Here is a 22,201-nt window from a genome sequence, read left to right as displayed (position 1 = left end):
AACGTTTCTTGCTTTGATGATTCTGAAATTCAAGAAAACGCACTTACATATGTAAATTAATAAAAAAAACAATTTTCATAGTAAAATCAAAGTAAGGTTAGATGAATTAACAATATGTGAATAATTACACAAACTAAGGTTCAATCACGACATGTATTGAATCAAACTAAGGTTCAATAACGACATGTATTGAAGCGTTCAATTGAATAATTACACAAAATATCGATCTATCAGATTTGAAAGGTTAGATATAGACATAAATCAATTTTCAATTGAACCCTAGATGAAAAATTGAATCGTTAAAATCTTAGATAAACAAAACTTTGATTCCGTGTTAGTCAATGATGAATTAACAATACCTTGTTCATTGGAAATCAACCCGCAATCCTTGTTTGATTGACGTTATTGGGTTCTTCGTTTGAAGATTCAACGTAGTCGAATGCAGGATAAAGAGTGTTTTGCCCTAATTTTGTGTGTTTGTGTGTGTCGACTGAATGGTGTTTGCCAAAAATTCCCCTTGCCCGCGCGTTGTTTAAGGGTATTATGGGAAGGTTTGTGACTACACAATAGTTATAAGGTTATAATTAGATCTAATGGTTATTAAGCAAGGGTAATGGATGTCATTTTTTTGATCTAATGGTCCAGATTCAAAATTGTTGATTAAAAGTATCTCAATTTGTCTTTTTTTTAATGTATAGTATAGATATAGATAGATATAGATTTTGGTATTTTAATTTAATTTATGAGCTATTTGCTCCTTAATTAACACATTTGGTCCAATTATAGTGTTTTCATTTTACAGATTTCAGATTGGGGTCTGGTGGTCACACATGCATATGCCCTTATTACTCCACATTTAAAGTCTTTTCTACATCTATTGCATCATCAGTATTTCCGCAGTGGTATCTTCAATTTCGATTTCAATTTAAATTTTAACTCATTTAGAAACAAATGACTTGATTTAGGATCTTTAACAACTCAAATACTCAAATTTGGTTAATATTATCAAACTATTAAATCTCTTTATAATATAATAACAAAGCTAAAAATAGATCATTTAAAATTCAAACCAATAATCCTACCCTTCCATTATCATTAACATCTATAATCTAGACCATCCAAATTTTCTAATCAAGATTATGACCGCATAATCACCTAGATTAGCAATAATGAGACTATAATACCCTCGAAGAAGAAAAATACGTCGACATCTAAGAGGGTCGCAGAAGAAATTTCAAGACTTTCATCTCCTACACCGCAAACCCTAATACCATAATCCAATTAAGGTTCCGTCCCAAATTTCGATCCAGTTGAATGTTTAACATGAAGATTAATCGGTTCATGATATAGATCAAATAATCGTCAAATCCGCTAAGCTGTTGATTTTCAACGTTATCGTGTAAGCATCGGAGATGAAGCTGTAAATAAATTACCTAAGAGTATCATCGGAGATCAACCTGTAAATCAATACCTAATAATTATGTTATCATTGTAAGTTATCATTAAACCTAGAATTTGTTTTTTATCGGTTATTATATTGATAAGTTATATCTATATGCATTACAACAACTTATTATATTATCATTGTAAGAATTCACTTGAAATCATGATTTTTTTTCATGTGAACAAAGCATATTTTTTTCCATGGGTTTCAAAAATTAGTTTATATATCTAAAGTGATGCTTAAGGTGATATTTCTGTAGTTTCAAAAATTACAAAGTTTGTTTTGCACACAAGCTGTTTATGGTTATGTCATACTGAATTTGATATAAAAATTATATTGCAATAGGGTATTGCGTCAATTGAATATTTGTTCTTATTGATGTGGTTTTTTTGCTAGGATATAAGCAATTACTTATGTTTTTTATACATGATATATATAACCGTCTTGATCTAATTCAAAATTAAACCTATGCATATTCATAAAAGAGGTGACTTTTAGCAGCTTCTTTATTATGATACAATTAAATTTCATTATAGTAATCAATATCGAAAATTTTGACTTATGACTTTATAGCAGACTAAGTTTGCTATAATTATTGGCCAATGTTTTAACATTAAATCGTTGTTGAGTACATCTTCTACTACCAAACTAATGCTTTCAATCCATTATGTTTCTCTCTTTATGTAGTTCCTCATTGGAGTTGACAATTTGCCATACTTTTGAAGGACCTCTAATGAGATGATCGACAAGCACTATGTCATGAATTGAATGGTTTTTCATATAGTTGTTTACTGAACATATATAATTGGTTACAAGTATGCATTTTTTTTTCTATTTGAACTTTAATAGCATCACGTACTTTCAGATCGTGATTAAAGTCATATGTGACCAGATTGTATTTAGTGGTAATGTTTTCCGATATTTTGGACCGTACTAATGTTTATTTTTGCTGGAATTATTGTTTTTATAGAGAACCCACCATACAACATCGTTGGTTGATTATATGTTTAGATTATTGAAAAAGATATCGTTAGTGAAGAGTGGCAATTCAGTTTCATCTCTTATTAGCAGTTGTTTGATCATGCCAAGATTAGCAATTGACTAACCCGAATTACCAATTGTTTGATAGGTAAATGTTGAATCATTATTTAATAAATTTAAAAGGATCATTTGTATGCTAATTCGTGCCGTTTTATTATGTTCTAGGAATAATGCGGGAGTATTGGTAACACGCAAGTTTGCTCCCAGATTACAAGTTTCAGCTGCAAATTCACAGTATCTATGGTGCTAACTATTATAAAGTAGGTCAAAATGAATCACTGAAGCAGATTCCGTCCAGAGCTGAAAATACTAAATGCAAGAAAATGTCCAAATGCATCATTTACTGTATTGGACTGCAGGTAGTCGCTTGGGTGGGTCAGGCACAATTGGTACAAATTCACCAAGGTAAAAAAAAAAAAATCTTTCATTATCTATTAGCTTTTCTTATTCATTTGTAAAACAACCACAATTCGGTCTACTCATAAATATATGTTTCGAAAATGGGCATTTGAAGGCTATGTTTATACTCACTGACATGGAATGGTGGTAAAATCTAAAGTTGTTATTGTTGATAACTTTGGTGGGATTGTGCAATAATTAACCAATGGTGTGAAGCCACTATGGCCTCTTTGTCATACATCAGATCTTGAAATTTTAAAACCGAGAAAAAAGTTCCAGGTAATGTGTTTTTATTTTTTTATTTTTATATATATTATTATATATGTGATGGGAAAGTTAAGACTTCTAAATGGAATGAGATCTAAATGGAATGAGAACTCCAAGAGGCATAGAGATCGCAAATAGGTTAGTATGCTTATGGTAAAGTCATATTTGGTCTGCTGCAGTTGTTACCGGCTTTTACATTGATTGAGTGAGTGTATTACATAAACTCGGTAAACAGCTATTAATAAATCTCAGTTTCGTAGCTCCAATTCCTAAAGCTTATTTACAGTAATGAACTGCAGTATGCTTATTTACATTTGGGGTCTGAGTCAAAATTAGTAAATTTGGTTAGAATTAAAAGTAGAACCTATCTCACTTAAATATTGAAAACAGATGTATATGTTTGTCTCATCTAGATGTATATGTTTATCTCATCTTGCCTGATGATATATTCACAATCTTTTTAGCAACGTTGTTATCCTTCATTCTTATGTCAAGGTGGATTCATCTATTATTGGTACTTGACCATACATTTTTAATTGTATTGGTAATGTAAAGCTAATATGTCAAATTTTTAAACATGGTTTCGACTTTAGGCGTATGTCATGGACTTGGAAGGAGAGATCAAACATCAAAGCGAACATATTGAATTTTTAATTAAGGTATGTTGAAACTATTGTTTTCAAAACAATGTTAGCACGATACTATTAAATTAGTATGCTATTCATTTACAATACTGTATATGTTAGAATATTATTAACTTACACACTATAAAATTGCAGGAAGACACTAATTTGGCTGCAAAATCAGGTATTTTAAGCAACTCATAATAATAGTTTTATATAATATAATAAATATAATTATTGAAGGATTTGTTTTGATGCAGACGTTACAAACTTTGGTACATGTTATGATGAGTGGTCTGCAAAAATGAAGCTGCAAAAAGATGTGTGATGTCAATTATTAACGTCATGTGGATATAACCTGCTCAACAAAGCGTTATGTGGATTGGTGGGCTGCGCAATATTCTAAATGTAAGTTTAATTAATGATCGTTATTCTTTTATATAAAAAAAATGTTGCACACAGCATCTTTTATTCTATCATGAATTTATATTTGAATGGCCATTTTAATAGTTTTTTTTTACTGTTTTATACTTCGCAGTTACTAATGAACCACTTAGAATTGTCACAAATACAAACCGATAAAATGGAATCATTTAAGTTATCAACTTTGCAAAAAGAGGCCCAAATTACAAATGATATGGATAAGTTCAAACAACATTTAGCAACCACATTTTCTGGAAAGTCTTTTGTTGACAAAGGAGAGATTATGCTGCTATGTCAAATTATAGAGACAACATGTTTCAGCTAATCGGCAAATTATCTGTCATGCAACACTATAGTATTTAGATCATGTGATTCTAATATATTTGGCTTCATCATATTAACATTAGTTGATAGTTTACATATCAGAATTATTAATTCCATGTAATATTGTAACGTAGTTTTATTTTTTATGTGTTGCATGCAGGTACATTACGCTCTTTTCTACTATAATGCTACAATTCAATTGTTTTCCGTCCCTTCAAAAACCCGCAAATTTCATGATGATGAAGAACCATCACAATTTTAATAATGCCCATACAAAAGTGCCCGCGAAATCGCGGGCCTTAAGCTAGTTTAACTAAAAAGAAAGTGTCAAATGGGCCATGTGGGTCAAAACTGTTGCTAAGTCCATCATCCTAAATGTACTTAAAAACCATAAACTCTTCTGTATTGCTTTATTATACAAAAATTGACACAATGGTTGACCAAATAGTTGAAGTAATAGCTTCACATCTTTACATAAATAAAGAAATTTAAACAAATAACCTAAAAGAGGTTGATTATAGTCTTTCTTAGAAGCATTTAGCAAGGTTCTCTTGTTAAAGTGATGTAAAATAATCAAAGAACTTCAACAAAATATGTCGGACTTATAAATGCATGCTGCATACTCTTCGTATCTCACCATGTTTTTTCCCTCTTTTTACACTAATGTTTCCCAACTTTTCAATAGCCAATGAAAAATCTCCAAAAAACTTGTTCTTATCCTTTCCTAAATCTTGGACTAAAGGCCTTGTTCTTGGATCCAAAAACAATACATTGTCACTTGCCAACAGCCCCAATTTCCCTTGCAAGTTTTGGTAGTACGCATTGTCAAATGCAAAAGGAGTTGTAGCATCAAAAGGTGCTACAACACCAATGTTGCCACCATATTGTGGGCATGACATTTTAAGGGACTTGAGTAGCCTTGGATCAATATTTGGATCTGGCTTGTTTGTTCCTTGAAAGTTGTAAAGACGGTTCACAAAGTTTTTACAATGAGCGAACCCAATAGAATGGGCTCCAGACAGGACTACTAGATCGTTAATTGTTAGACCTTTTGATGAGAAGAGCTTGAGAAGGTCATCGATGGTGGAATTTGCGTGTGGAATGTTTGCATATACCAAGCTTGCCATTGATGTCCGTCCGTCCCACCGACCTTTCTTCACTGGATAATATGGACCTCCACTCTGTTTTAATAGTTGATCAATGCTTTTCAGTCATGTTATGTAACAAAGAAGGTATCAAGTTATACACAATACAAAAAAATGTACAGTATTATAAAGCTAAATTGATAAAATGGATAAGGAAAAGAAAATTGTTCTCTCAAGAATGTAATCTTGATAATAACATGTAATGCATTATTGTTGTTGTAAGCACACATATTATGAAAGAAAAAAAAATGTTACCTAAAGAAGAGTTGTAATCCCTTGAATTCAATAATTTGCTTGAAATTCAACTGACCAATCAGAGCGCGACATGTGACGCGACAATCACATTTGATTAAAAAAAATTCAAAAAATTATTTTTCTAAAATTTTCTTTTCTAAAACCCAATCACATGTGATTGTAAAACCAAATCACATGTGATTCTACATATAAAACATTTCAAAATTTAAAAAATAAATAAAAAATTCAATCGGAAACAAACTTTAATTCGGTGATTTGATCAACTCTGTTAGCGTTTCGTGATTACATCTTCAAAATTTCAGACATTAATTCGCTGATTTGATCAAGTTTTGATCAAAAACTTGTTGTTTGAAGGTTTTAGCACAAACTTACTGAAATTCGTCATTTTACTGGAAAAAAAAAATTCAATCACATGTGATTGGATTTGAAATGAAGAATCACATATGATTAGGTTTTACAATCACATGTGATTTACTGTATGTCAAATCCAATCACATGTGATTGAAAAAAAAAAAATTTAAAAAAAATTTTTGAAAAATTTTTTTTTTAAAAGAAAAATATTTTTTTCAATCACATGTGATTATCGCGCCATGTATCGCACTCTGATTGATCTATTAGATCTACACTTAAAAGTTGATTTCATTTAAAGGTACACCTAAAATTATATTATATATGCTGGAAAAGCTATGTGACTAGGTTCGAGATGAGCTGTCAGCTTCGGATCAAACCATTAGGCTTGGTTTTACTATTCACTCCTTAAAAAAAATCAGAAATTTACACTTTTTACCCTTCAGAATTTTTTTGTCCGATTTTAACTTCTACGAACTCTCGGTTTTCTCCTTCTCAATTTTATAGTTTGCACCCTTCAAATTTCTTTTTCAATTTTAGTCTGCGCAAATTTTAGTTTTTAAATATATGTCATTCCACTTTCCTAACTTTTTTTTTTTTTTTTTAAAAGACCAACTTCCCTTACCTCATTTTATTATTTATTTAAAACCTTTCAACCATTCTATTGGTAGTGCTTAATGTATATAAACTTATTGGTAGCGGTTAAGATAATGTTTAAATAAAAAAATTTAAGGTGCGTTTTGTTCCTAGCATATTTTTATAGAATAAAAACTACACTTTTATAATTAAACAAGAAACTAATTTTACTTTATAACTTTAATATATGCACGTAAAATAAAAAAAATAATTTAATAGTAACTTTTAAAATTGTAATAATGTACATAAAAAGTTAATGCTATATAAATATAGAAAAATCTATATAGTCATATAAAGTTCTAAAATGATAATGTCACCATTAAGCTAATTATTATTTAATTTTTATAATGATGATGTCATAATTATATATTAATTTAATTAAAAATAATATAATCTTTTATAAAAAGATATACTAATATCTCATAAATTTTAATTTTTTTTTCCTAAAAAAATTAAAAGTCATTTATTATTACTAAAAATTATTATTATTATTAAAAATATAAATACTCAACTTTGAGCAACTTTATTATTATTATTTACTTTTAAAATAATAATTATAATTATTATATTATTAATATTCAAATATGGATTCTTTTTACGAAATTAATTACGTTAAATACGTATACGAACATACACGTCTCTATATATTTGTAAAAATAACGATAAGTTTCCTAGTCAAAAGGTCATTGAAATAAATGATTTTAGTATTTACATTCACTTAATACCTAAAACATATAATTAAATTATTTCATTTAAACAAACTCGTAATTTCACGAGTCATTTCACTACTACTAAACAACTATCCACGTAATTACTAAATCCAGTAATACTGGAAGCCAACTTTCTCGTTTCGCGTATTAATCATTTTCTAAAAGACAAAAAGTAGGAAACATTAACTCATAGTTGGGTGCTTAATTGTCAATATCTTTTCTTTTTCTTTTTTATTTTTAATACCAACCATCCGTATGTTTACTATGCACAAGAAATGTTGGATGACGAAAGTGCCCATGCCCAGATTTAAAAAAAGGGTCCGTGCAGAAAGTTTGCAGAAAGTTTGTGAAAATTTTATCTGCAGAAAGTTTCTCGAAATAAAATCTTCAAATATATATATATATATATATATATATATATATATATATATATATATATTTTCAATGTTCTGAGAAAAGGAACAGAACTTATAATGAGAAACGCCGAAGAAGAACTAGAAAAGGAGAAAAGTTTGAAAGTGCTTCTCAAAAATATCAGCACTCCTATCTATCTTAATTCCGAAATTCTGAATAAATTTTTTTAAAAAGACTATATTACTCTTTTCTCACGCCATAAAACAACTTCACCACTACTCCAAAATTCCTTTCCATCCTTCCAAATTGACAAATGACCTAGAAGCTATGGTTATTACCATTTTCACATTAGTAGCAAGGATTTGAGTCTTTATCAAGCTTATGACGATGGGTGCGACATGACTGGCTATGAGTAAATTCATTTCTTAGATCAATAGGGAACCCTAAACACATATGTGATTTGAGTGACCCGTGAAAGCTAGCCTAAGTCATGGAACCTCCTCGGATGCTTGCAGAGATAGTTTCAACCCTAACATAGATAACCTACCTTATTTTTCGCTCTTATAATAAAAAGCAAACCGCTTAGGCTATTAGAAAGAAAACTCCAAAAAGATTCCTGATATCGGCCAAAAAGTCACGTTTTTTTCCCCGATATTAAGCCCTAAATCCATAAAGTTCCAAGCTTTATCGCAAAAATAATCGCTTTGTCGGTTGATTTTTTAGATTAAGTAATTACGAAGGCGATGCAAAAAGAATCAAGTAAAACGGAGCTAAAACGAAGAATCTAGAACAAAAACGGTGAAAGTCAAGTTACGATCCAGGAAACAGGCTGACCAGGGCAGCAAACGGCCTGCCAAACGGCCTGCCGCTATGGAAAACGGCTTGCCACACGGGTCGAGCAAACGGGCATCGAAAACGGCTGACCAAGCCAAACGGCCCCTGCAAACGGCCTGCTAAACGACTTGCCAAACGGCCTGCCAGCCGTTTGCAGGCATAATCCAAGTCTATTTAAAGGACTTCTTCCATCCATTTCAACACACACTCAATTTGTAATACAATTTATATTTTCAAGCTTTTTAGTTAGTTTTTAGTAGTAGCTAGCTTAGCTTTTATTTTTCGGAGGATATCCCGGCGAGTCCCTGCAATCTCGGGCAAATTTCTTCAGCCTTTTCAGGTTTTTATCTGAAACGCTTGTGTTTTGTATTAAAAATGTTTTGTTACCATTTATGTTTAATAATACGTTCTGATATTACCATGTTAGCTTAATTAATCTGTATGTTGCCATGATAGAAGTTTGGGTTAGCGTACTTATGTTAAATTAGTACGGTTACTATTTTTATACTGAACTTATGAGTCTGATAGATTTGTATGCTAGCATCTTAAGGATTGACTAACCTAGGTTGTGATTAGAACTTGTCCACCTATATGAACTTAGCTACTTCATAGGATTAAGACCCCTGGTTATACTGTATCTGAAGATTATATGAACTCGGTGTAGCCGGAGTTCCCGAGAGGCATCTAATGCCCTTTTAGAACACGGAACTTAGGAATTGAGACATGAATGACCTAGTATGCCTATTGACTGTTCCAAGGAGATCTCTTAGGGGATGTTAAGATCTAGCTAGTGTCTTGACTGTATGATCCAACCCTATTGCATGTTCTTGTTTGATTGTTGCCCTAGGATTAAGTCATATCAACTGTTTAGGTATCTGCTTTACTTTCAGTATATCAACTGTAATGATGTATAATGTTTGATTTGGTATGATCTCATTATATGATGAAATGGTTGTTAGTTTTCATTTAAGGTTTTGTCAACTTAACCCGACGGACTCCTTCTGTTTGTGATCAGTGTTCAATCAACACGGCACGTTGTTATTCAGTTAACTAAACTGATAATGAGGGTTAGGATTAGAACTTAACTCACTAATAAACATACTGCTTTACTAAGGATAACCTCTGAGGTATAGTTACCTTTCAATTATACAACCTAGTGACATGCTTTTCACTACTCAACGAGAACTCTGAGAGTCTAGAGATAAGTAGGTCTGTGTAATTGGCTCATCCAACCAGATCTATACCATTCCAATCATAGCTTTAACATCAACATAATTACCTTTCCCTAGCCCAAACTAATATCTTGGTCAACATTTCCTTAATCTGAATACTCCGGATATCCTTCCACTTTATTTACTTTTTCGCATTTAGGACTATTAGTTTAAAACAAACTACTATCTTTTACTCAGATAATTTAACCAAAGACAATTATCCACTTGATCTTCAATTCGTGAAGCCATTCAAAAACACGACCTATGTTAACTACACCTTCTACCATTAAAAAGTCAAAAATAAATTTAGGCCCCACAAAATATAAATAATAAACCACTGTTCGCTACTCTAATCAGCTGATTCTGACGTATTGCGACCTAACGACATCGCACGAATAAAATCGTCTGTTTCGATCATATCAATTCCTTATGGTAAAAACGAGAAGTTTGCTTGAGGACAAACAAAGTCTAAGTGTGGGATATTTGATATCAGCTAAAAACTCACATTTTCACCTCGATATTGAGACACAAAAACAATAAAGTTCCAACCTTTAAAGCCAAAATACTCGCTTTGTCGGAAGAAATTGAAGATCAATTGATTAAGAAGCCGATGCAAAAAGAATCAAGAGAATCGGAGCTGAAACGAAGAATCTAGAGCGAAAACGGTGAAAGACAAGAAACCAAGTTACGATCAAGGAACCAAGTTACGATCAAGGAAATCAAGTTACGATTTAGTGAAAATAGCAAACCAGGGCAGGCCATACGGGTTGCCATCCAGCTTGTCATACAGCCTGCCAGTGTGAAAAACGGCCTGCCATACGGCCATTGTAAACGGGCATGCAATCTGACTTGCTAGACCATACGGCCTGGCCCTACGGCCTGCCATATGGCCTGCCAGCCGTATGCAGCTAAAAATCAAGTCTATTTAAAGGGCTTTTGTCATCCATTTTTACACACACTTCAATTCACTTCTCTATCCCTCTTTCTACAATATTAGTCATACTTTCAAGGTCTTCGAGTCCGTGCGGGAAACCTAGTACCCGGAGAAGAACGACGAAGATTGTATTAGGAGCGGTTTGGAGTTTGAAGTTGTCACTTTTGTATTCGAAATTCGTTTAATCTACTGGTATTTCTATTCTTTGTCTTTATATAATGTCTTCCATTATTATGCTTTGTGCTATTGTTGCCATGATTAGCGAGTAGTTATCTTTAGTGTATACTATGGTGTAGTCAGTTATAATGCCGAAATACTATTATGGTTTGTATATGTTGTCAAGATGCTTTCCGATTATGCTTTAAAGTCAATCGCTTTTTCAACTAATAGAACGTAGTTATTAGCTCTGTTATTGGGAAATCGCGAACCCCGATCCAGAGTACACTAACTGTATTACCCCTTGGTAAGAGAAGTTTATCGAATACAACGTAAGTTTGACTGAGGCACACCGGTTGTAGTAAGTTCACCGAGCCTTGGATTCCGACTGAGGACTCTTTCTTAGCGAATCATCTAACTATACCCCTAGTACATTGTCGGTCCTAGACCATGCTAGTGTAGTCACCAAGCATATAAACTTCGTACGTGCACGCTGAAGCACAACGGTTGTTGTAAGCTGTACCTCTGCTAAGTAAGGTCATGGAACCCGGTCAGTTCTGATTAGTACACTTCACCATAACGCCATCTCAAGCATTGCACCCCGCTTGAGGGATTCTTAGTTAATTAAGGAACCGTTTGTTTAAACGCATAAAGGATTGGACCGTCAGGATAACCGAACGTGTTCATGGAAGTCAAACCTCACTTGGCCATGGTGTTCTTTATGGTGAAACTCTTTTTAAGGGCCTAACTACCTTTTTAAACCCAATCATTAACGAAAGCATTGAAACACATCACGTCTGTCGGATATAGCACACCTTTTATTCTATTATGCTTAAAAAAGTTTCGACCTTTGTGGAATGTTAATACGTCACCCAACCGAGTCGCTCAATTGGATGAGCCGTCTGAACATTTTTGCCTGTAATCAGACTGCACGGGAGTCGAGGGTAAGGGATGTTGCTGTCTATTCAGAATCTTCAAGTCTAACGCATTACCTAGTGACATGTCTTATGATAGGGGCGTTTAGTACTAGTGTAATGAATACAAGGTCACTACCTATTCATGAGCCAGCATTCCATAATTTCGGCAAAGTAACTGACGAAACCATAGTATGCACTTGTTTTAACCTTACATGAATTACAAATTTTATCGTATTTACTTTATTTTTAATTTATAAACCAGAAAACCCAAAATTAGGTAATAAACCACTACTCCTTCACTTTAGGATTATCTTAAGCTTTAGTTATAGGTTCGATTCTACTGATATCTTAAAAATACGATCCTAGGTCATACTTCCTTTACTCACCATAATAAGGAGTAGTACGATTTAGGACCCGCTAAATATAATTTTAAAACAATTGCTCCCTCTCTTGCCAGCTAATTTTGACGCCTTGCGGCCTAACGACACCGCAGAAATAAAACCACCCGTTTCGGTCATATCAAGCTTCATCCAATTTTTGAACGTAAAAACAAAAAATTGTGGAACACTATCCCCCACCAAAATCAGCTATATTTGTTTGGTGTAAATATTGTCTGGTACTTTGTAATATTGTCCGCCACCACCGTCCGCCAACAAAGTCAGCGAAACAAGAAAACAATTAGTGGAACATTATGAACATCACAGAAAAGATATAGGTAACCATAGATCTGATGCGATGAACATGTGGTAGGGTGGTGGTGGCGGCATCAGAAAGGGAGAAATTGGTCGGATTTTCAACGACGACGGAGAAGTGTTGGTTTTGGTGGCAGATTCAGGGTGGGATGTAATGGGAGCTTTTTTTGTTAAGGTTAGGGTTTGAATTGCGGATAAAAATGAAATAGGGAAAAGGGAATAGGTTTTTTATATGGGATTTTTAAAATGTAAATAGATAATACATAGTAATAGATACTTCATCGGTATTATATATGATAAAAGTAATACATTTGCATTTTTATATGGGATTATTATTATTAGGGAGATGATTCTCACACACACTTTTTTGATCCTCGCACACCAATTTAAAGAAATAGAGTATTATTAGAAGAGTAAAAGGTTAAAATAAGTGTGTGAGGATGAAAAAAGAGTGTGTTAGAATCATCACCCTTATTATTATTATTAAAATATTAAAATTAAAATGGAATAAATTATTAATTACCATTATTGTATCATTATTTCTTATAATCTCATTTCGTTTTATAGTTATTATATTTAATTTGATTAAATTAATAATTATAATACTTCATATAGTACGCGGTATCATTCTAAAAATTAATTAAATTTATATTTACCTAATTTTTAAATTATTTTTAAACCTTTTTGATTGATAAAAGATTGATTGCAATCATAGATAAATAAATTGTAAATATAAATGTGTTGAACAAATCAATTTCTCACTTGAACATGAGTTATAATTACTTAAATTGATAGTCGTCTCACTAATTTTAGCTAGCGTTAACCTATCTATCGCATAATGTCAACCTAAACGCAAACTACCGATAACTCATAGAGCAACACGAGAACCCTACCACTAGTTTACCTCTAAAGGGTACTTTTAATATTATTATTATTGTTATTTGTAGCACAAAATGTAGTTCATTATTTTTACTTTTAAATGTTTTTCCCTTATTATTAAATGTCGTGTATCAAGCTAATTGATCACGCTATATACAAAAATGATCGATCATATATCTAAAAATTATGTTTCATCATTTTGTACAAATAATGTATATAATTAACTAATGGGTCTTTATAAATCGCCCCAATTAATACCGCAATAATCTTATCGTTGCATAATGGTGTATCCTATGGTTTACACGAATAAAATCATCATTTCTATACGAAAGAAACGTTCGGAACATATAAAAACAGTATTAAAATTATTTTTTAATAATTATCCGTTCATTGTTTTCCGTCAAGAATAACAAATAAATCATACATCAGGCCGCCCAGCGTTTTGCATAAGCCCTGAAGGCGGCTTTCTATGCTTACGCCCCAAAATTAGCAGGTGAGCAGCACACATACCACATCAATGTTTAGCGTAAAGTCGACTACGTAAATCTCGCATAAATCAATCAATATCAGCATGACACGTATCTTCGAATATCACGAAACACTCATGCCTATAAATAGGCCACATGGGCCATCACTATACAATTAATTGGACTTGTGGCAGAGAACACACATTTTCTCTCACATATTACCTTCTCACTCTAGAATTTGGACACTTAGCCGCAGAGCGCTAGACGGAACAACTCATAGTTTGGCTCAACGAGATTGATAAAGCCACCCAAGAACATTCTGGCCGTGAACCGGGTCAGTAGGGATCCGTCCCAAGGGAAAACATCAATCGACAATCTACCTCATCACACTAAGTAGTTCAAGCATTATGGTGATATTTGTTAGTCGCTAGCCGAAAATAGGTATCTAACATTGCAAAACACGAATTCTCTATGTAATCGCTTTCCCTCATTAGCAAGAACTATATTTTCTAATTATAGATAGGACAATAATGATAAAGTACAAAAGTTTAGGAGACAACACTTCGGTGAAATCGACCATGTGCTATTGGAGAGAATATTAGTAATAGAGTAACATGAAGAAAAAAGAACAACATTTTTAATATAAAATATCAACCGCTTTTCACTTTTCCACAACATGCATATTACGCGACAAAAATATATAAAATTAAAAAATTCCATGTCAAACCACTATAAGTTCTCATTACCTTTTTTCTCCAATTAAATTATGTATAAAAAATGTGGTTGCAAGTGACTTAACTTTTTGGTTTAAAAAGTCTTATACTAGTAAAATTTAAGGAATCTGTAATAAATCAATTTTATAAATTTATATTAATGTCTCGCGCACTTGAATGCCAAGAATGTCCAGAGTAGTTAACTCAAAATTGGTAACTTAGGGTTATATAACTTTTCGCTTATTAAGTCATGTTTTCATTTAGCTATATTTAGAAAGTGATGTCCGATTCTATATTTACTAGAAACATGCAAGATTAACTGATAGATTAGAGACATGTTTGGCACGAAGTTTTTTTTAGAGCTTTTAAGAACCATTAGATTATAGCTTTTATGAAAAAAATTCTGATCTAATAAAAAGTTCCATTTGATTACAAGAGTTTAACACTTTTAAATGAAGGGAAAAAACTAAATATTACTCTCCGTCCTAAATGTATTGTCCCTACACAAAAAAGAAAAAAAGAAAAAAAAGTTTAAGAAATATTAACTGATACATGTACTTTTTTGTTTACTTTCCAGTCTTACCTCTTACTTTTTATTCATCTTTTTGTCTTATATGTATAAAGTAGGGACATAAAAGAACTTTATCACATTATTCTTTTTTTTTCATTTATGAAAGTGGACAATTAATTTAGAACATACCAAAAAGGAATAATGGACTATAGAATTGGGACAGAGAATAAAAGCTAATACGACTAGCAATTGAGAAAAAAAACTCCTAACTTTTTGTCATTTCACACATTATTTTAACAGTTTTAGTTACTCTATCAAACACCAAAATACATATAAAAAGTTAACAGGTACCAGCTATCAGCTAACAACTACAACCTACCCGCTAACAGCTACAAGCTACTAGCTATCAGCTTAGCTGCAAGCTACTAACTGGTTTTGCCAAACATACTCTAACTGATAAAGAAACAACAACTTTACTTACTGAAAGAGTTTTACAGAAATAGATTATTAAGTGAAAAATAAATAGCCCTTACTAGCAGTGAGGCTGCTAGTATCGGTAGCGCCATAGGCGCCTCGTTGCCACCAACCGATACTAGCGTGTGTTGTTGGCTACACGATTAATCAGCGCTGAAGGAGATGTCAATGTTTAGCACATTCAACCACAGAAAACGTTTATATATTAAGAAGAAAAAAACTAGCCGTCACTAGTGTAATAGATACAAATTATTTTTTTAAGATACAATATTTCTCCGATATATACTAGCTTATTTCACACATTTTAAAATACACCTCAAACTATCACTCAAATTCTCCTAAGTTGTATTTGTTCGATAATGGATAACGACGATCAAATTTATGAAGAAAGTGTAACACTTGTAAATGCTTATAATCCACTACACGCACTCGATGTTATCGATATGTTAGAAGAAGATGATGATAAAAATTAAGTTGTATCTATACCTAGAGCTCCTAGAAGACATTTTCCGAGAGATCGTCAAGGAACGGCTAAACGATTGTTCGATGATTATTTTTTCGATACACCCACTTTCCCGCATGATCGTTTTCGTAGACGCTTTCGAATGAGCAAATCTTTGTTTATCCGTATATGCCGAGGTATAATTAAGTTTAATCAAGAAACTATTCCTGATTATATTCGTTATATTTCCCAAAAACGGGATGTTACCGATTGATATGGTTTTAATGTTTTTCAGAAATGCACGTCCGCTATACGACAATTAGTGTACAATGTTACACCCGATATATTCGATGATACATGTGGGTGAATCAACATCTTATAGATGTTTGGACAACTTTTTGTAAAAGTGTGTTACACTTATATTCGGTCGAATACATGAGAAGACCAAATGCACAAGATGTCCAACGTTTAATTTCAAAACACGAAGAAATACATGGTTTTCGGGGATGCTCGGAAGTCTTGATTGTATGCATTGGGGTTGGAGAAACTGTCCAGTTGCTTCGAAAGGACAATATATGCGTGGTGATCATGGTCACCTAACAATAACGTTAAAGGAGATGGCCTCGTATGTTACATGTATTTTGCACGCTCTTTTTTGCTGACATGTTCTAACGATGACATAAACATTCCAAATCAGTCAAATTTATTTAAGTAATTATTACAAGATGAGTTACGTCTGTGTAAATTTGTGGTGAATCATTTACAATTCATTAGAGAGTATAATTTAGTCGATGGAATTATCTAGTCGTGTACAACCATCAAAGGAAAAGAAGTTTAAAAGATTCCAAGAGTCCGTAAGAAAAGATATTAAACGAACATTCGGTATCCTTCAAGGTCATTTTACAACCATTAAAAATCAGGCAAGACAATTCTATATCAGCAAAATTCAAAGATTTAAGTACACTTGTGTGATCTTACACATTATGATGACCGAAAACAAAGAGTGTGCATTTTGTGGACTTGAGGAAGATTACCCACCGACTCGTCGTGCACAGCAATTAAACATTCTAGAAAGGGTTGAACTACATATGAGAAAGGACAAAGAACTACGAGATAGAAGCAGTCATCATTTTCTTCGAGATATTCTTATCGAACATATTTGAAATCTTCAACCAAACCACCGTATTCGATATATCCATCGGTCGAACCTTCAAACATCCCGAAACATGTCAATGATTCGCAAGAGGATGAAGATGAAGAAAAGGATGAAGATGAAGAAAAGGATGAAGAAACCTACAAAGATGAAGAAGACGACGAAGAGTAGTTTTTATATTTGTATGTTATTGTATTTTTTTTTACTTTAGTTTTATTGTTTTAAGTTTAATTTAATGTTTTTTTAATTAAGTAATGAAATATTTTAATGCTTAATATTATACTTCCCCCGTCCCAGATCTATTATACCATACAAAAAAAAAACATTGATTTTAATAAAAAGTTTTTTTACATGTATCTTTTTGTTTATTTTTCAGTTTTACCCCTTACTTTTTACGTATCTTTTATCCTACATGAATAAAGTAAGGGCAAAAAGACTTTTATCACATTATTCTTATCCATTTATGGAAGTATATAATTAATTTGCGACATCTCAAAATGAAATAGTGTACTATAGATTTGGGACGGAGGGAGTAATAAATATCATACTTTATTTACTACCTCGTTTCATCTTAATAGTTCAGTATTCCTTTTCAGAGATGTTACAAATTGATAGTCCATTTTCATAAATAAATAAATAATAATAATAAGGTATATTTCCTTTATGCCATTAACTTTTGCATATATGACAAAAATGTAGGTAACAAGTAAATGGTAAAACTGTAAAGTAAAGAAAAAGTACATGTGACAACAATTTTTTCTTAAACTGTGCGTTTTTTATCTGTGAACTATTAATATGGGACGGATAACTTAATAATAATACTAAAAAATTATTTATACATAATAAAGATAAATAATATTTCATATAATAAATAATAAATAAATAATAAGTATAATAACTAATGAGTATATAACTAAGGACACATAAATAATAAGAAAAAACACATAGTTTTTTTTCAGCAAAAAAAATAATAATATAATAATAAATCTATATCTATATATAGTCATATAAAACTCTAAAATGATAATGTGATCATTAAGTTAATTACCCTTTTAATTTTCATAATGATTATGTCATAATTTTATATTAATTTAATTAAAAAAATAATACGAAATCTTTTATAAAAGGACATAATAATCTCTGCTAAATTGTAAAATCTTCTACAGAGCACCCAAATTTTAAAGCATATTGTACAACTTTTATATAATAATTGTATTTTAATTTTCTAAAAAATTTAAAAGGCATCTATTACTAATAATAATAATTATTATTGAAAATATAAGTACTCAACTTTGAATGAACTTTATTATTATTATTTAATCGTAATATAATAATAATAATAATAATTATTATTATTATTATTATATTATTAATATTCAAATATGGATTTTTTACGAAATTAATTACGTTACATATGTATGCGAAAATACATGTCTCTATATATTTGTAAAAACAACGACAAGTTTCTTAGTCAAACAGATTATTAAAATAAATGACTTTAGCATTTACATTCACTTAATACCTAAAATTTGTTATTAAATTGTTTCGTTTAAACAAACTCGTAATTTCACGGGTCATTTTACAAGTTATAAATAAAGGACATATATAAACTTTTCATTTGTGATCCAACCAACTTGTTATACTAGTCCAGTGACACATTTTTAAAAATAATAAATAAAATAATTGTTTCGCAACTGAAAATAAAATTATTCCCTAAGATTTAAGATAATTAAGATTGAGATAAGAATTATAATTGATAGATTTATCTCTAATTAAATTATACTCCGTATAAAATTAATATTAATATTAATACTTCGTATTACAAAGATAAGAATGGAATTACCAGATGAATATAATCTCTGGCTGCAAGTGCAAGTATATCTGCACAAGATACAACACCTGGACATTTGCTTTCCACCATTGCTTTCGCCTGTTCGATACTATCAAAAGCCTCTTCTGGTATCTCCTTGTTATCCTGCGCGTCCTTTTCCGCTAATTCTTTACTTCCTGGCTTACTTGATATCAAAATTGACCCATCACACCCCTACATTTACATCACAACCGGCTCATTATAGTACCACTCGTTCACTTTCGCTAACATGCACTATATATATATATATATATATATATATATATATATATATATATATATATATATATATATATATATATGTTCTCCTGTTTAATTGTCTACTATACTTTATATATTTATATTTATATTTATATTTATTTATAATGTAATTAATAGTGTGAATAGCAAGTAATTAACAATTTGAAATACAAATTCAACGGTTCAAAGATTATCAAGTAATTATAATAACTAAATAGATAAATTGTGAATTACAAATTAAATGTGAGGGCCGGTTATTTGCCCGGTTTAGTTATATACTACAATTATTTTGAACGAAGTAATAGTGTTACAAGTAAATAAAAATCCGAATTACAAATAAATGCTGATTCCAATTTGCAGGGTTATTCTTGATAAAGTTGGCTCGTTTTTTTTATTAATTATTATAAAATAAATAAATTGTGAATTACAGCCTGGTTTAAACACAGTTGTCTTGAATGAAAATTTTCTAATCAATCAAAGATCAAAGATAAGTAAATAAATGGAACATAATTCGAGTACCTGTACAAAGCAGTCGTGAAAGAATAGACGGATTGTAGCTGGAGCTGTAGCCGGAGATACTTTAAATTTTTGAGAAGTGACAAAACCGACAATTTGTTCGAGTTGAGGGCATGTTTTATCGTAGTAATCAAAGGTTAGGATTCGATGTCGTATTAGGGACGTGTTTACAATGGTGGCTTGAGAAGAGAAAATGATGGTAGTAAAGCAGAGTAGTAGTATGAATATGAACATTAAGATTGAAAGACGATAGTAGAGAGACATTGTGGTTATTTCTACGATGTCACATGAATAAGAGGTTCAGATATCATATGGGGTGTTTGGTTTTTTATGTGTTCTGCAACAACTGATATATTGTGACTTCATTAATGTCCGTTACAATTCATGTATTAAAAATGGTTATGATGCGAGTGTAATGGGTGAAAATGTTGTCATATTGTACAATGTTGTTAAAATTTAAAATGTTACTCCGTCTGTCCCAAATCTATTGTCCTCAGACAAAAAACACACAGTTTAAGAAAAAGTACCTGTCACATGTACTTTTCTGTTAACTTTCCAATTTTACCCCTTATTTTTTACTTATCTTTTTGTCCTAGATGAATAAAGTAGGGGTTCAAAAAACTTTTTTCACATTATTCCTTTCCATTGATGGGAAGTGGACAATTAATTTGAGACATCTCAAAATGGAATAATGGACAATAGATATAGGACGGAGGGATTACTTTACAATGTAATTTTTAGCATTATTTTTAACTTTTCTAATTATAATGATACGCATATCCGCATGATTATGCGGATTACGCATCCAAAATCCTGATCTGTATACTAATTGTTATTTAAAGACATATGATATGGGTATAGCCGCACATTAAGCGCCTATACAAATAAATGTGAGTTTCGTATATTTGCATAAGGGTCCAGTATAGTCTAGAAGAATGTACGGTATAATTAATTCGGATTCTTTTCCTTAAATAACGAAAGTTAGATGGGAAAAGATTACATTTAATTCGGGAAAAAATCCTATCGAAACCCTAATTTGTGAGACTATAAATACATAGTTCTCAAACCATATAAGATAACAATTAATCGTTACTCATACGTAACAGCATACATATCGTCGTACGAACAAGCTTCATACGATCATCAACGTAAAGACTTTCAGGTACGTTACGTACTGTAAAACTTTCACGTCTTTGGGCCACTCAACCTCGTATGCAAGGTTGTTGGTGGACTCTCAAATCGGCCACCCTGTCGGGATCGAAACGATACCGATGTGAGTTATCCACGACTAAGTGTCGGAGGTTCGAATATTGTTAGCCCTTAAACCCTTTATGCATTCAAGCGTAGGTTCACCTTGACCTCGTGAAAATATGCTTGATCATTTGGCGCCATCCGTGGGACCGGTTATATGAACAAATAAATTGTAATTTACGTCATATATAATTTATTGTATGGTTTTTCCATAGAATTTTCGTTTAAGATAGTCGGTCACTTTCAGGTTTTCGAAATCGTCAGCAGGTATGGGTGGAGGAAACAAGAATGCCAAAAGCCAGGGGAGATCGGATTCTCCGGTAAGTCTAGGGTTTAAAACACCTACAACGAGTGTTATGAATACACCGTCAACGACACCTGCGCCAGTCAAAGGTGCATCGAAGCCTCCATTGACATCGAATGTCAAAACATGACTATCTGCATCAGAAACAGTTCTAAAAGAACCATATAAGAATTGGAGGCACTCTCCCGATGGAAGCGTGTTAGAAACAGGAACTAGCTTCAAGCCATTCGAAGATCTACAACCAAGAAACTTGAGCTTTGGTTCTTCAAGCGAAACCATCCCACCAGGTTATAAAGTTAAAACTATCTGTGTAGGTACCATACCGGTCATCACTTCGATCGAGCCGGAAACTCCGATCGAAAGGGTTACAACGGAGAATGCTCAAGAAAGAATGAGACAGATGGGACTAAGAAACCCAGACGGTTCATATATTACGCTGACACCGCAACAAGGGTCAATGACATGGCGTCTTCACAACCAATCCCTAATATTGCAAGCAACCAATATAGTGGGGCGCAATATGTCTCGACTCAATCAAATAGTTTTATATCTCAGTTGTAGCAAGTCGCACCGCCACATTTGGCACCGGCTTTTAATGAACCAACAAGAGTTTAAGAATTCATGAACAACTGGTTCGCAGCAATGCAAGGATAAAAAGCTAGGAAAAG

General features: G+C 32.0%; 1 protein-coding gene and 1 long non-coding RNA gene across 6 annotated transcripts; one reads left to right on the top strand and one right to left on the bottom strand.

Moving 5' to 3' along the window:
• Positions 1-1,195: 1,195 nt before the first annotated feature.
• Positions 1,196-4,957, top strand: LOC139843434 (uncharacterized). 5 transcript variants are annotated; one of them, XR_011757584.1, is made up of 8 exons: positions 1,196-1,491; positions 2,132-2,259; positions 2,415-2,573; positions 2,651-2,890; positions 3,000-3,810; positions 3,931-3,958; positions 4,035-4,182; positions 4,313-4,650. It is a non-coding gene; the product is annotated as an uncharacterized lncRNA (long non-coding RNA). The 5 variants fall into 5 exon arrangements; XR_011757585.1 differs by having other exon boundaries at positions 2,132-2,573; positions 3,000-3,163; positions 3,745-3,810; XR_011757586.1 differs by having other exon boundaries at positions 2,132-2,573; positions 3,000-3,289; positions 3,745-3,810.
• A 166-nt stretch (positions 4,958-5,123) lies between these two features.
• Positions 5,124-20,242, bottom strand: LOC139841528 (peroxidase 19). Its single transcript, XM_071831740.1, has 3 exons — positions 19,982-20,242; positions 19,196-19,396; positions 5,124-5,702 (listed from the first exon to the last, which is right to left on the bottom strand). Exons 1-3 carry the CDS (start codon positions 20,240-20,242, stop codon positions 5,124-5,126), a joined length of 1,041 nt encoding a protein of 346 aa, XP_071687841.1.
• Positions 20,243-22,201: the final 1,959 nt, after the last annotated feature.

Source organism: Rutidosis leptorrhynchoides, chromosome 4 (assembly GCF_046630445.1).
Source record: "Rutidosis leptorrhynchoides isolate AG116_Rl617_1_P2 chromosome 4, CSIRO_AGI_Rlap_v1, whole genome shotgun sequence".
In the NCBI taxonomy this organism is placed as follows: domain Eukaryota; kingdom Viridiplantae; phylum Streptophyta; class Magnoliopsida; order Asterales; family Asteraceae; genus Rutidosis; species Rutidosis leptorrhynchoides.
Note: the sequence above shows the minus strand (reverse complement) of the source record. Positions and strands in the feature narration are given on the sequence as shown.